The following is a 13746-nucleotide window of genomic DNA, read 5'->3' on the forward strand; positions in this document are numbered from 1 at the left end:
GAGTGGTTGGAAACCTTTCATTCCCGTTGGTCCCTCTCTAAGTGGAAGAGGGAAACTGATGCATTAAAGCATGGGTTGATGACACATGGATTTGACTGCAGAACCTTCCAGCCCCAGCTAGGTGAATAAGCTCTGGCTAGCTGGCCACATGTGACCCGATGTCCGCTTGGAGCACAGATAGTTGAACACTGATACCAAAAGTAAGGTGAAAAGGATGAATTGAAATTCAGAGAAAAAAAATCAAGCTATGAATTCTGGTAGTACATAAATCCAACTTTCTAAAGGAGAAAAGTGTAATCCAAATACTCCACACCATTAAGTTGGGACGTTCTTATCACTGAAAATGTGGTCTTTGATTTCTGAGAAATATTTATAGTATCTCCATAAAAGAATAAAAGCTATTTTGTGGTAGCTCTTGCTCTGACTTTCAAAATCAAATTTTCAAAAATTTAGGAAAATCACTTTAACACTGATTTTCTTAAAATTTACCATATTAGATGCTTGGAAGGAAAATATTCTTATATTTGAAGGGAAGTTTTCTAAAACATTAGCCAGTCATTCAATTTTATAAATATCTAGAAAGGGAAAATTTAGTGTTAAATTTTTTCCCATGTATTTTGAGTTGCTTTTTTTGAGCCTTACTTTCTCTAAAAAGGAGTTGCTTGGGAGCCTTTTTCTTGACCTTGTGGTTTTCAAAAAATGGATTGTGGCTAAGTGCATTATATTGTTCTATGGAACAGTATTGTAACTGGGGGCTTTCAAAGATTTCACACCAAGTACGTCTATGCTGGGACCAACAGTACATCAGATAGCAGTGTTACGGCCCAGTTACTCTAAAACAGTGACATTGCACTCAGAATCCTACAGCTTTACATGTAAGTGTACTGTTTGATTTATTATATAAGAGCCTTCATTGTATGTAAAATATCGAACTCCATCTAACATGTTATATCCAAAATTTGACCTCACTTGAAAGTGCTGAACTACAAGGAAATCAGTTAGGTGTGTAATTAACAGCACTTTTTGCTTGAGAGAGTCGCGATTTTTGTGTTTAAACTGTTCATTGTTTCCAGCACATTCTAGTTGCCTGCAAGCTTCTTCCTATTTCACTGTCCCAAGTACAGAGTGACAGAGATGCTTCCTCTATTAGTCTTTTAACATTTATTGTTTTTAAAAAGTACAAGATATAAAAATATATCTGCCTGTGTTAAAGAGTATAAGATATCCTTAGCCTCCCCTGTTGCTAAGGGGAAATATACAAGTAGGCCAGTATTTTCAATGCATCTTTTGAAAGTGTTCCATGTTGAAAATCCATGATTGATACTTAGAAGTATAAACTAGTAATGAACTCTACTGAGAGTATGATTTTCTGTTTCTTTGATGTTGAAAGGATGGACTCCAAGTCTAGAATTTTTGAAAGAAGCCCTGGAGTTTCAAATTGTGGTGTATTCCACTCTTCTAAATATAGTGTAAGTGCTCGCTGTCCTCGTGTGCAGCTGGTACCCACAGTGCGGAGTATTGTAGAACGAAGACGCCTTACTATATACCTGTGTTCTCTAAGATAGCTGTTGCGGGTGGGAGGTGGTTTGGGGCTTCATGCAAGGGGGTCATATAATAGAAATCCCAGAAGGTACTTGTTTGGAGATGCTCTGAAAGTGTTAGTTTTATCCCAGAGTCTGGTGGGTAAATGAGGGTAAGACACTAGAGCAACAGTCCACGTAAGGAGCCTGTGGAAAGAAGTGGGGAGAGGAAATGAGTCACTGAAGAGGAACTCCCTGCCCCCTTCCCTTTTTGGAGACTGACTCAGGGGAGAGGTGCTGGCTGCTCACAGGGTTCTTGGGAAACCAAAAAAGTGTCCAAATATAAAGTTGCTTTGGGGCCTTCATGGAGGGGTGATAAGTTTCTGGTCTTGGTTCAGCTATTTTACAAAGGAGAGAGAATCCATGTTGCAAACCTTGTGTTTATTTAACACCTGCATAAAGGGAGAGATGCATTAGATTGGTACAAATGGGAGTTCTTTGAACTGTTACTTCTTTTTACATATTATTATTCTTTAAATTTTTGCAAGTTATTTGTAATCATGTGTGTGAAGTCGCCCCAACCCCCATGTTTGAACAATGTCAACTACTTACACCACCAGAAATGTATGTCTTTAGCCTTTGGTGTTGGCAGTAATTACTGCCCTGGCCATTCATGACATGTTTCAGACTTTGGAGTTGTGTTTGCAATAGATGCTGATTTCCACGGGGATGTTAATTGATGATTGTAGTATTCTATTTTTTGGTTTTGTTTGTTTGTTGGTTGGTTTTTAGCAATAGAATAACATAGGTCAGTCAAGCTTCCGTTACTCCAGGAGAATACTACCTTTTTACCATTCTATTTGTTTTTTAGGGGGGCGGGGGGCGGGGCACAGATGGATCACACAGTGGGACCACAAGGGCCAGGAAGGGAGGAACTTCCGGGTCATTCAGGGTCTCTCCATGATTCTGTAATCTGCCAACAGCTTCTGCCCCTGGATCTTTGGGTACATGTCAGGAACATTTTCCTTTTCCTGATAATTTAGAATTAGAAGCATTGGATTAATTTTGATTTCAGCCAAACCATTTTTATCCTGAATAACTCTCCTGTAGCAGGAACCACAGTTGAGACACCACAGGTAGGTGTGGTGGCCCTGTCTTTGGAATACCTCTCTTGATCTAAAGTTTTGCACGAATCAAACATATAGCCTGAATGGTAAAAGCTGTCATTTGCTACAATAAGTAACTCTGAGGAAGTGTTTACTTTCCAAAGTCTGTTGCTGCCTAAGAACTGACGGCATTTTGTGTAATCTGTCCCTCTTTGCACCAGAGTGCAGTAAGTATGACCCGTGTGCAGTGCCAGTCTGTCGCATGCTCCTGTGCTAATGGCTTCTCCAGCTGTGTGATTTTGCAGTCAGTGGTTGTTGGTTAACTGTGTGGACATGAAGTACAGAATTCACACAGGACTTTTTAAAGGTCGACAGCAACAGTAGTGTAGTGCTCACTCAGTCCTAAAAGTTGTGCTGTGCTTGTGAAGGTTTGACCCTGGTTTTTGATGTGCTTGTGTGTATTTCGCAGTCCTGTTTTGGAGGTGCACTGCAAGACGCCCCCAGCCACGTACTGTGTCTAATGGTGCCAGTTACTCCTCCCCACTTTGCCTTATTAGTGATGGTGAAAGAGTTAGCAGAATTGTATTGAAGTTGCTTCAGGGAGACAGAGTTGCAAATAACAGAAAAGACTGGCTCCATGTTTCTGTTTTCCAAAACAAAGATCTGCTCCTATTAGCCATTAAAATTTTATATTTTATAAGAACGTATTTTTCCAAACCAAGAAAGCTAGGTTTTCTCATCTTTGAATTGGCTTTATACTGGGTATAAAAAGTCATCTACACCACAGTGACTTCAGTTTCCAAAATCATTTGCTCTGGGGATCGGAGCACAAGGCTTTAGAAAGTTAGTCTGAAGACGAGTACCAGGGAATGCCCCTTGTGTCTAACATTGTATTTTTTTTTCCCGTACCAGGGATTGAACTCAGGACCTTGCACTTGCAAGGCAGGCAAGGTGCCACTGAGCTAAATCCCTGGCCCTCTAAGATTATATTTTGTTGAAAATATTGCAAATAAATGTTCACTCTTTAGTAAGAACCTTTGGGATTTAGAAAAAACAACGACCATTGATTAAATTTAGCATGGACAAGGTCAGTCCACCGTGGGTTTCACATGTGTCGTTTATGGCGTAGATTAATGTTCCCTCTGATCAGGTCATTGCTGGGGATTACACACCCCTAGCTGACTTCCAGGAAAGAATGTGGTCACATGCTGTGCCATAAGTACCATTTTAAAATTTGTCCAGGCTAGAACCAAAGTTGATTTTAAAAGCTCAATTTTCAAAACATTCTGGGACTTTTTCCCTTTTGTTATTTCTGGAGGGATATGAAGGGCAGTAGCCCCACATATTCACAAGTAGCAGCAAGCTTCAGTGCCAACATTCCATGGGGACCTTCCATGATTAATCATTAGACCAGCACTGGCCACCCTGTGTGAGAAGAGTCAGGTTCACCTGGGTAGAGTCCTTCTGTCCCTTGATTCCCATGGACACCATCTCTTGGCAAGAGGAAAGAGAGGTGGGAATGCCAAGGTTCAGTGCCAGCTCTGTCACCTCCTGGAAGCCATGGTTCTAGGTAAAATGCCTTCACTCAACAGATACGTGACTTGTGTCTTCCATATGTGCTGCCCTGCAGTAAATTAAGCCCTGCACACCATTCAGCAGTGGCTGGGGCATGGGGCTTGTATGTGAGAATTCATGTGAGATCACCAGTAGGAGGGAGAAATTGTTCGGACTCTAAGCGGTGAAGTGTGGGCCTGGTAAGAAGAGACAGATCGTTTGTAGCTAGGGAGTTGATGTTGACGCTTCAATTTCCTTGGGTCTCTCTTTGGTAGGAACTTCAGTCACAGTTCAAAGAGGGGAATCCAGGAGCAGGCGCGCATGGTCAGCCCCTGGTCCCGAGGGTTGTAATCTTAATTACATGAAACTAAACAATACCTGTAAGAAACTAATCGATACATGCGTACACACTGTACACATGCTTACGTTCAGATAACATGATCAGGAAGGGCGGGGAGGCTGGAGTTCAGATCCGGAGCTTGTGTCCCATGGGGCTCACCCTGGCCCCATGCAGTGTGATTTTGTAGAAGTGCCAGGATGTCAAAGTGAGGGACCTGACCCGGGTGGGGAGAACAGAGGGTCAGGCCAGGAGGACCTGTGGGAGGTTGAGAAGTTGGTGACAGAGACTGGGAATCTCCCTGGGTCTTTGCTGATCCTTCAGGGGACTGTTTTTTTCTTTTAAACCGTATGTGGGCTGCTCCCCTGTCAACTGAAAGCCTTCACCTTGCGATACTGCATCGTTTGTTAGACGTCCTTCGTTCACTTACCCATGACGCATTCATCTCCTGAGTGCCCGCTAGTGGCTGGCGTCTGTCCGCCGAGCTGTGTGCTGGCCTGCAGTTCAGTCTGAAAGGCAGTGTGTGGCGTTTCTCATGGGCTGAGGTGTCTGAGTGTCATTGTCAAGGAGAGCTGGTGACACGGTTTATAAGGCTTTTTTCATTTTCTCTGTACAGGACAACAGCTTTGAGCAGTTCATTATTAATTATTGTAACGAGAAGCTGCAACAAATCTTCATTGAGCTTACTCTTAAAGAAGAGCAGGAAGAGTACATACGGGAGGTAATGTTGGAATGCTTCTTAAAATTTTTTCTTTTTACTCATAATCTGAATTCCAGATTCAGAAGACTAACTATGACCCTGGCATCAGATTCATCTAAGTTAAATCATAATTGTATTTTTTAAAAAATTGTTTGGTGTATTTAACTTAGATATCTGCAGTAACGAATTCTCTTTACTACCGTGCTACCAGTGCCCACAACAATGCCAAGCACCTGGTTGGTGAGGCGTAAGTAATCAGTTGAGAACCTCTAGTTTCCTTGGTTTCTGGTGTAATGATGTGAAATAGTAATGTATTAAGAAAATAGTCAAAGATAAATGGACAGACTCTTTGGTACATCCACTCAAAGGATTACTATTATGCCATAAAAAGGAATTAGTAGTTGGTATACCACATAGCATGAATGATTCTAAGTGGATTGTGTGGGAGAAAGAAGCCAGACTCAATAGGCTGCATACTGAAACATTCCATCTGTATATCATCCCAAGCTACAGAGACAGATTACCTATAGAGAGCAATGGAGTTGTGATTGTCAGGGTGTAGAAGTCCAGGGGGTGATTTGGGGAAATGATGATGGCAGTGATCACATGACACCATAAACTTGTGAACTCTGTACCACAAACAGTCACTGTCACCATAAGAAGATTCGAAAACATTTTGAGACTTAATCTTGAAAAGCATTGATTTTCAAATTTATAGTAAAAAGAAGTATCATTTGCTGAGTGGTTACTACATACCAGGTATTAAGTGTTATGTGTGGATTATCTCATTTAATAAAATTTTAAAATACTAGAAGTAATGTTTGCAAAGTTCTTTCATCTGTAATTCTGTAACACATTCTTGGTTTTTCACTCATTTTGTTAACAGCCATTTTTTTCTAAGTAAAAATTTTCAAAAAAGGGAAAGGAGAAATTTTACATTGTGTCTCTATTTTTGTTTCCTTATTTTTAAAATATCAGTAATGATACATATTTTCCTTCATTTTCTATAGTGTAATTTTAGGCTGTTAAAGACACTAAGTCCTTTTTTTATAATCTCAATGTAGATTTTTAAATTATGAATGTTAATCTTCAGTGACTCAGTAAACAACTCATGTACTCTTAAGCTGAATTGCAAATGTTTCATCTTGGTTTTCGAGTGGTCATTATGCTTTAGAAATGCTTTATGCTTGTCTGGCATCTTCAGTGACATAAATATTCTAAAAGTAAGATTCTTTCTCTTCCTCTCTTCTCATCATAAAGAGAAAACCAAAACTTTGATGTGTAACTTAAAAGTTTGTACAGATTGTCTAAAACACTTCTAAAAGTACAGAGGAAGATCCCTGGCCTGCCTTATGAATTACATTTTTTTCCCTTAGAAGAAAAATAAATGTTTATGCTTATGGAGGAAGTGTAAGCAGATGCAGAATGATTGCATGTGGCCTCACAGATTTGACTTTGTGGCTAGTGTTTGAGGCAAGAGATAGAGTTCATGCTTTTCCTTGTGATGAAAATACTTGTCTTAGCACTGGAAATTTTTCTTTTTCTTTTGTACTTAGGGTAGACTCTAAAATTAATTTTTTTCTTTGTGATACAAATAAAGGACAGAAAAACCTGGGCCTTAGCTTTCTGGGATCAAGTTGTGCTTTCTTTCCTAATAAACACTGTAAATATACCTGTGTATATTCAGTAATACTGACCCAAGGGCCTGTGGAGTGAGTGTCTGGCTGGGAGCCAGGGCAGTGCATGGGAAATGCCCCCAGGCGGGAGAGGAGCAGCAGCCGTCCGGCTGTCAGGGGCAGGTCAGGGGTAGCACTTCCACTCCATCGTGGCCGGCGCTGGCCAAACTACATTTTGGGAGCTAGAAGGTGATATTTACAGCCCTGGTTCTGTAAAGAAAAGTAATTCGGAAAGAAAGTAAAATTTGGTGAGATGAGCCAAGTGTGCGTTTTAGATGGTAGAGATGTGTCATCACCGTAGATTTTGACTTGTTCTGTTTTGTTTTTTAGGACATAGAATGGACTCACATTGACTACTTCAATAATGCTATCATTTGTGACCTAATAGAAAATGTGAGTATTTACCTACCATTCCTAAAGAAAATTTTAGTCATATAATTCACTATATAGAATTGCATATGCTTTTGGTGGTAAGCGTTGGTATTTTCACATTTTACACTTGACCTTTAAGGAGCTACAGAGTTTGGGGACTGTGTCGTAGCCCCAAGAGACTGTTCATGACGACACCTAGACAGCCGAATGTCTTGACCCTAGCCAGGCTCCTGTGTGCATGTCCCGTTGGCTGTGTCACAGTCTGTCCTGCCCTCTAGACACTGCCTATCTGCCCCCAGGATTTTTCTGGTGTAGGTTACTTGGGTCCCATCTGGGGTTCCTGGAGTCGGCTTGGAGCAGCCTTCGATTTTCTGCAAATCACAGTGTCCATCTCATTTCTAAAACTCTAGGGAACCCTTAGCATGCTGTTCAAGCTCAGGTAAAGGAGGAAAAGGGCACAAACTCTAGCGCTGAATTAAATGAGTGGGGTACAGACCTAGCCCTGATCAGAGAATGTATGGGAGGGGGTTGTGTGTGTGTGTGTGTGTGTGCACGCGCATGTGTGTGTGTGTATAAAAGCTTATTAAAGTGTGAAAAACTATTGGGTGATTCTGGAGAGCTGTCTGCATCCAAAATTTTTGTTTTCAGAGCATATCCTCTAGTTTACTGTAAATGGATTATTTGTAGGAACACCTAGGAAGGTCTTGTTTTATGCCTAGGATTACTAACGCTCCTGACCTTGACGAGATAATGTGAGACAATGTATAAACTTTATTGTCTGTGGCTGTCAGGACAGCTGAGTCCTATGTTTTATGAGTACAGGCTCTGAATTTATAGCACATCATTTTCTGTTCATCTTTAATAAGCCTTTTAGAAATTTTCTAGTTAACTAGTGTTTTTCCCCCCAATATTTAAGATAATCCTAAATTTTAAAAAATAGTCTTGAAAGCTGCATCTTTGATTAAACTGAACATTAAAAACTGCATTCTAAAGCATCACCACTTTTCATTAAGAAGAAACATTTGTTTTGAAAAGTCTGGCTACTGTTAGAATGGAAACACTAGTTCACATGGAGAATTCAAAGCTCTAACTTAAAATCCATAAAAAGTGTGTAAACTTCCTGAAATTTTTTTCTAGCTAATTTTGTGACCTAGATCTGTTTTTTTGTGGGAATGCTTTCAGAATTCCCACCTAGCACATTTTTCTGGATAAACATAAATAACATGGCATGTAATGAATTCCCTGTAAGAAGGGGGGAAGTGTGTTGCATTTAATTTAACTAGGTCATCTCAGCCAAAAAACCCCTCACACATGTGATTGCAAAGAAACTCACATTCACGTAAGAGCCTGGGTACATAAAGGAAATGTTTCCTTCCAGCATCATTAAACAGTAACGTTTATTCTGGGGATGTTATGAATGTACTTGACTTCTGAGAGTCTACACTTCCCCTGGGTTGTGTGTGGAATTAGCAAGGGCTGGTCGGAGGATGTCAGGGCCCCGTGAGGAATGGAAAGAGGAACGGAGGCCTCTGCCTTGGAGGAAGTGGGTGGTTTTGGTGGTGAATGAATGGATTGTTTTTGGAATTGAGATTTAGGGCTCTACAGGGGCAGCCTGAGGAAAGCAGCATTTATATAGCCAAGTAGATTTTTGATTTCTGATTTTGTTTAGGGCTGCACGCTTTTGAAATAATTTTTACAGGGTCTGAATATACAATAAGTAAATTTTTACCCATGGTTCATATCCATTCGGAAATGTTGTGTGAAATAAGAATTTTATTCTGACCATATTCTCTAGAACAGCATGATTACAATGATCGTTACAGTAATCATTAAAAGCAGCATCCCAGGTCGCAGCTGTATTTATTTATGCCTCTAAATACTCAACTGTATTTTGAACACGTGAACAGATTGGAAACATATGAAACCAGTTTCCTTCGTGACTATGAATAAAAAGAACGCCCTTAGACTTGGCTTTGCGATTTGTGGCACCGTATAGAGACCATGCTGTCCCATTGGTTTTAGATTTGTGTTTGATCTTTGACTGACTTGTGGACTTCAGTTCTGCTAAGGTGGGCAGGTGACCCCCAGGCACATTCTGCAGGGAGAGGACACTGGGCAGACCCTCCCCACCCAGCTAGCCCTCTCTGCATGGACTGAGTCTCTGGCTTCTGTGATTTGTTTGAATTCTCTGCTTTTTGTTGTAACTGAACAGAATTTTCTTGTGAATGCGTTGATTGTGCCAGATGGAGTAATTAAGAGTAATTACTAAAACAATAAGTGAGGAAGGAAGGGAACCCTTCCATTTCCCTTCTCCCAGAACACCAATGGGATCCTGGCCATGCTGGACGAAGAGTGCCTCAGGCCTGGCACGGTCACCGACGAGACCTTCCTGGAGAAGCTGAACCAGGTGTGCGCCACCCACCAGCACTTCGAGAGCAGGATGAGCAGGTGCTCGCGGTTCCTCAACGACACGTCGCTGCCTCACAGCTGCTTCCGCATCCAGCACTATGCAGGCAAGGTAGGCAGGGGCCAGGGCACCCGGCTTGTCCCTGCGAGGCCTGCGGTCCTCCAAACATGCCGGCTCAGAAGGACGAGTGGGATCAATATGCGTTCCATGGAAATCGCATCTGCACCACACAGAGCAAAATCCTGCAATTCAGAGAACTGAGAGCAGAGCTAATACAGTTGGCCTGATGAACAGCTCAAAGGTGTTCTGAAAGTCAATTGTGTTATTTTCAAGAGCTAAACTATGCTACAAAAATACCCATCGACACTAGTAAAGAAGGTTTACTAGTAAAAATTAGGAATGACTGAAGATGTGTGGTGAAGGTTTTAAAAAAATAATCCACTGAACAAAAATAATGATTTCTTTGACTGAGATTTTGAAGATACTGGGGAAAATATCTACTTTTTGTACATATTTATTTGGTTAGTATTTGAAGGAATTGATTTATGTCATTTAATATAGTTAAGGATAATGTTAAAAATAATTTTCATACTAGATTAATTTTGAGAAGCTTAGCATATTATTAGTGTTAATACCTCCGTTACAAGTAAGATTGCGAATTTCAGAAGGGAAAACATGTTAATTATATATTTAGTGAAAATTGGATATATAATATTTGAATGACCTTTCATTTCAACTCTGGTGTTTAATTTTTTTCACTTGCCTGCCTGAAAAGGCCTATTTCTGATCAGTTTCTCTGCTGCTTTAAGATGTCTGTGAAGACATTACCATTATCTCTTTTTTCCCCTGTCTACTTTTAAACAGACCAGAATTGGCACATGAACTGAAAAATAAAAGTAAAACCTCAAAATATGTTCAAACACCCAAAAAAAAACCAAAACCCTAAAATCTTTTGAAAATGCAACATTTTTCAAATTTGTCCTTGCAGCTCCTGAAGGGTAGTAGAATTTATTTTGATCTCTTCTGCACTTAGACAGGTGGAACTTAAGTCTAAAGGCACATTTGGTGTTAGGGAAGGAAGTGGCCACAGTGTAGATGGCTGGGGAATATTCTTCGCCTGGGTGACATTATCATGTGCAGTATGCTGGCCATTGAGTTCGTGTCCTGCTCATAGGTGCTCTACCAGGTGGAAGGATTTGTGGACAAGAACAATGACCTGCTCTACCGAGACCTGTCCCAGGCCATGTGGAAGGCCGGCCACGTCCTCATCAAGTCTTTGTTCCCTGAAGGGAACCCTGCCAAGATCAACCTGAAAAGGCCCCCAACGGCAGGGTCACAGTTCAAGGCATCTGTGGCCACCCTGATGAAAAACCTACAGACCAAGAACCCAAACTATATCAGGTATTTCTGGCATTTAAAATGCACATGTGAGAGCATTCCTAAGGAATGTCGTTTTTCTGTTTGCTTAAATCATGAGTGTAGCCCAAGCGAGGCTAAGTAAGGCAGTTACAGATCAAATGATGTGATACCTGGAGTTGGCTTGAAAAACACTCCACTCTGCTTCTTTTCTCCAAAATAAGAGGGAAAAAGGAAGGGAAAAACGCACAGTGAGGATGATGGCAGATGCTTTATGAAGCTAAGTGGTTGGCACACAGAGGTTCATGACTTTCTGGGTGTTTGTTTTTAATGGCAAATTAGGAAATAAAATAAAATGTGTTTTCCTGGTCAGGGTTTTGCAGAAAGCTGTTTTGGTGATGTCATTTTAGATTCCTGCAATATTGACTTAGAGCAGAAGAGCTTGAGGAAATTGGCCCTCTTCTTTCAGGGGAGCGTTATGGGCCAGGAGTGAGTAATGATTTCTAAAAACAACCTTGAATGTTTTCAAGGCAGTAGAAAGGATTTCTTAAAAATCATTAGTCTCTTTTTTCTGGCTTATAGATGTTCTTAGATGTCGTTGTTCGGGATTCAGAGAGCCCGACTGGGACTTGAGTTTCCTTTGGTGCCTTTGGGGACTGGACAGGGGGCTGTGCTGACCGTGGGGTCAAATCTCCCGAGCCCCTCCACACCCTCATGCGCACCCACAGATGGAAAGCTCAGTCATGAGGAAACGAGAGTGAAGGATGTTTGTGTGTGGCCGGTTAACCTGATATTTCTGTCAATAGAAACATAATTAGGGAAAATGTCCTGGTCTTATTGCCATTAGGTGAGAACATATAGCAGCAGAAAATCAACTTAGTCCAAAAAATAACCGGGAAACTCTCTGTGATCAATTACTTTTGTTCTTCTTAAGTGAGTGGATATTTTAGTGCTGTTCATTGAGGCCTCAATGATATCAAGTGATATGTGGATCCTAGGAGACTTCAGATATTTTTTTACCATTATGTACGTTCTGGTAACCACACAGGTCAAGCTAGAAAGCATTTCTATCATCCCAGAAAGGTCTTTCATCCCCCTCCTTATTATTGGTTTTTACATCTTCTCTAAGAAATCTTAATCAAACTCAAGGTTGTGAATATATATATCAATTGCATATATGTGTAGGAGTCTGGGTCTGAACTTTCTAGACTGTTCCATTGAGCAATTTGTCCTTACTTAAAGAGTACATATAATATTTATAAATGAAAAAGGAAAAGCATAAAAACATCAAGGGAAAACTTCTCAGGCAGCCACAGTTATGAATTTTTTAACAACTATGTTATTTAGGTCAGGAATTGCTGCAATATATTCCTAAAATGATAGGGGCTTAAAAAGGACAGGACTGATCCTTATTTCTTGTGCACCTGTTAAGGAGCCCAGTGCTAATAGGACAGCTCCTTCTATTTTGTGGCACTGATATTTCCAGGGGTTCACCTCAGACCCACTAGAAGGGGACAGCAGGTCCTTTCCTTTGAAAGACAAACACCAGAGGCAGCATCGTTACTTTTAATCCTAGTGGCCAGAATTGGGTCACATGGCCATGCCTGCTGGCGAAGGATGCCAGGAATATAGTCTTTCTTGAGGCTGCAAAGTGCCATGTTAAAAAGGATAGAAGGAGAAAACAGTGTACCTTATCTTTTTATTGAAGTATAGTATACATTCAGCAAAGTGCATGAGTCTTAATTGTACAGCTTGTTGGCTTTTTATATACGTTGCACATTTTACCCCATTCAGACCAAAGCAGAAAACACTTCTGTCATCCCAGGAGGTTCCCTTGTTCCCCTCCCACCACCTCTCTGAAGAGGTCACAGCTGTGCTGATTTGGATGAGTTTTGCTGGAACATCAGAGAAATGTAATTACATGGTATGCAGTGTCTTGTCAGACTGCTTTCGCTCCAGAATGTCTAATGCCCATCTGCACCATGGACTGTGTCAGTGTGTGCCTTTTAATTACCGATACTTATTTAGTTCACAGTAAAATAGCTCGAGATAATTAAAAAACAAAAGAAATGACTAGGTTCCCCAAGAACAACAGAGAATTATTTTACTGCAAGATGATCAGACACAGGACTTAGAAGCATGGTATAGTTATATCCCCAGAGGCAGAAGTTAAGACTGAGCACCTGTGAAATCTTGTAGGTGTATCAAGCCGAATGATAAAAAGGCAGCACACGTCTTCAATGAGGGCCTGGTGTGCCACCAGATCCGCTACCTAGGTCTCCTGGAGAACGTGCGGGTGAGGCGGGCAGGCTATGCCTTCAGGCAGGCCTATGAACCTTGCCTAGAAAGATACAAGATGCTTTGCAAACAGACGTGGCCCCATTGGAAGGGACCAGCAAGGTAAGAAGTTCACTCTCTATATGTCATCATTTTTAAAGTGTACAAATAACACCCCTCCCCATAGGCTGTTAGGCAGAACAGCTCTCTGAAAACTTGGTTGTAGCCCCTGTTTTGGACCCTCTTCCAGTTGGATACCATTTTGTCTAATTTTTGATTCATTAGGAGGTCTTGACTTTCTTTAAGGTCAAAACAGGACCCATCAAATCCACATTTGAACTTGCACATTGATACATTTCAAACGATGCCCATGGTAAGTTCATAGGAGGTGATGTATGCCTCTCAGATCCCCTTGTCAGCTCTTTGCTTTTCCCGTGGGGA

General features: G+C 41.0%; 1 protein-coding gene across 8 annotated transcripts in view; it reads left to right on the plus strand.

The window, feature by feature from the left end:
* The window catches only part of Myo1b (myosin IB), a 157933-nt gene that overhangs the window by 119210 nt on the left and 24977 nt on the right, over positions 1–13746 (plus strand). For all 8 annotated transcript variants that reach the window (XM_087202659.1, XM_087202658.1, XM_087202656.1 and 5 more), the window contains exons 14-18: positions 5134–5238; positions 7224–7286; positions 9583–9783; positions 10847–11073; positions 13228–13428. In XM_087202659.1, the coding sequence (XP_087058785.1) occupies positions 5134–5238; positions 7224–7286; positions 9583–9783; positions 10847–11073; positions 13228–13428 (797 nt within the window). The remainder of the gene's footprint in view (positions 1–5133; positions 5239–7223; positions 7287–9582; positions 9784–10846; positions 11074–13227; positions 13429–13746) is intronic.

The sequence above is a fragment of the Heterocephalus glaber genome, unplaced genomic scaffold (genome assembly GCF_053883595.1).
Source record: "Heterocephalus glaber isolate CG9 unplaced genomic scaffold, H.glaber_assembly_v1.0 deba00001778, whole genome shotgun sequence".
Taxonomy (NCBI): domain Eukaryota; kingdom Metazoa; phylum Chordata; class Mammalia; order Rodentia; family Bathyergidae; genus Heterocephalus; species Heterocephalus glaber.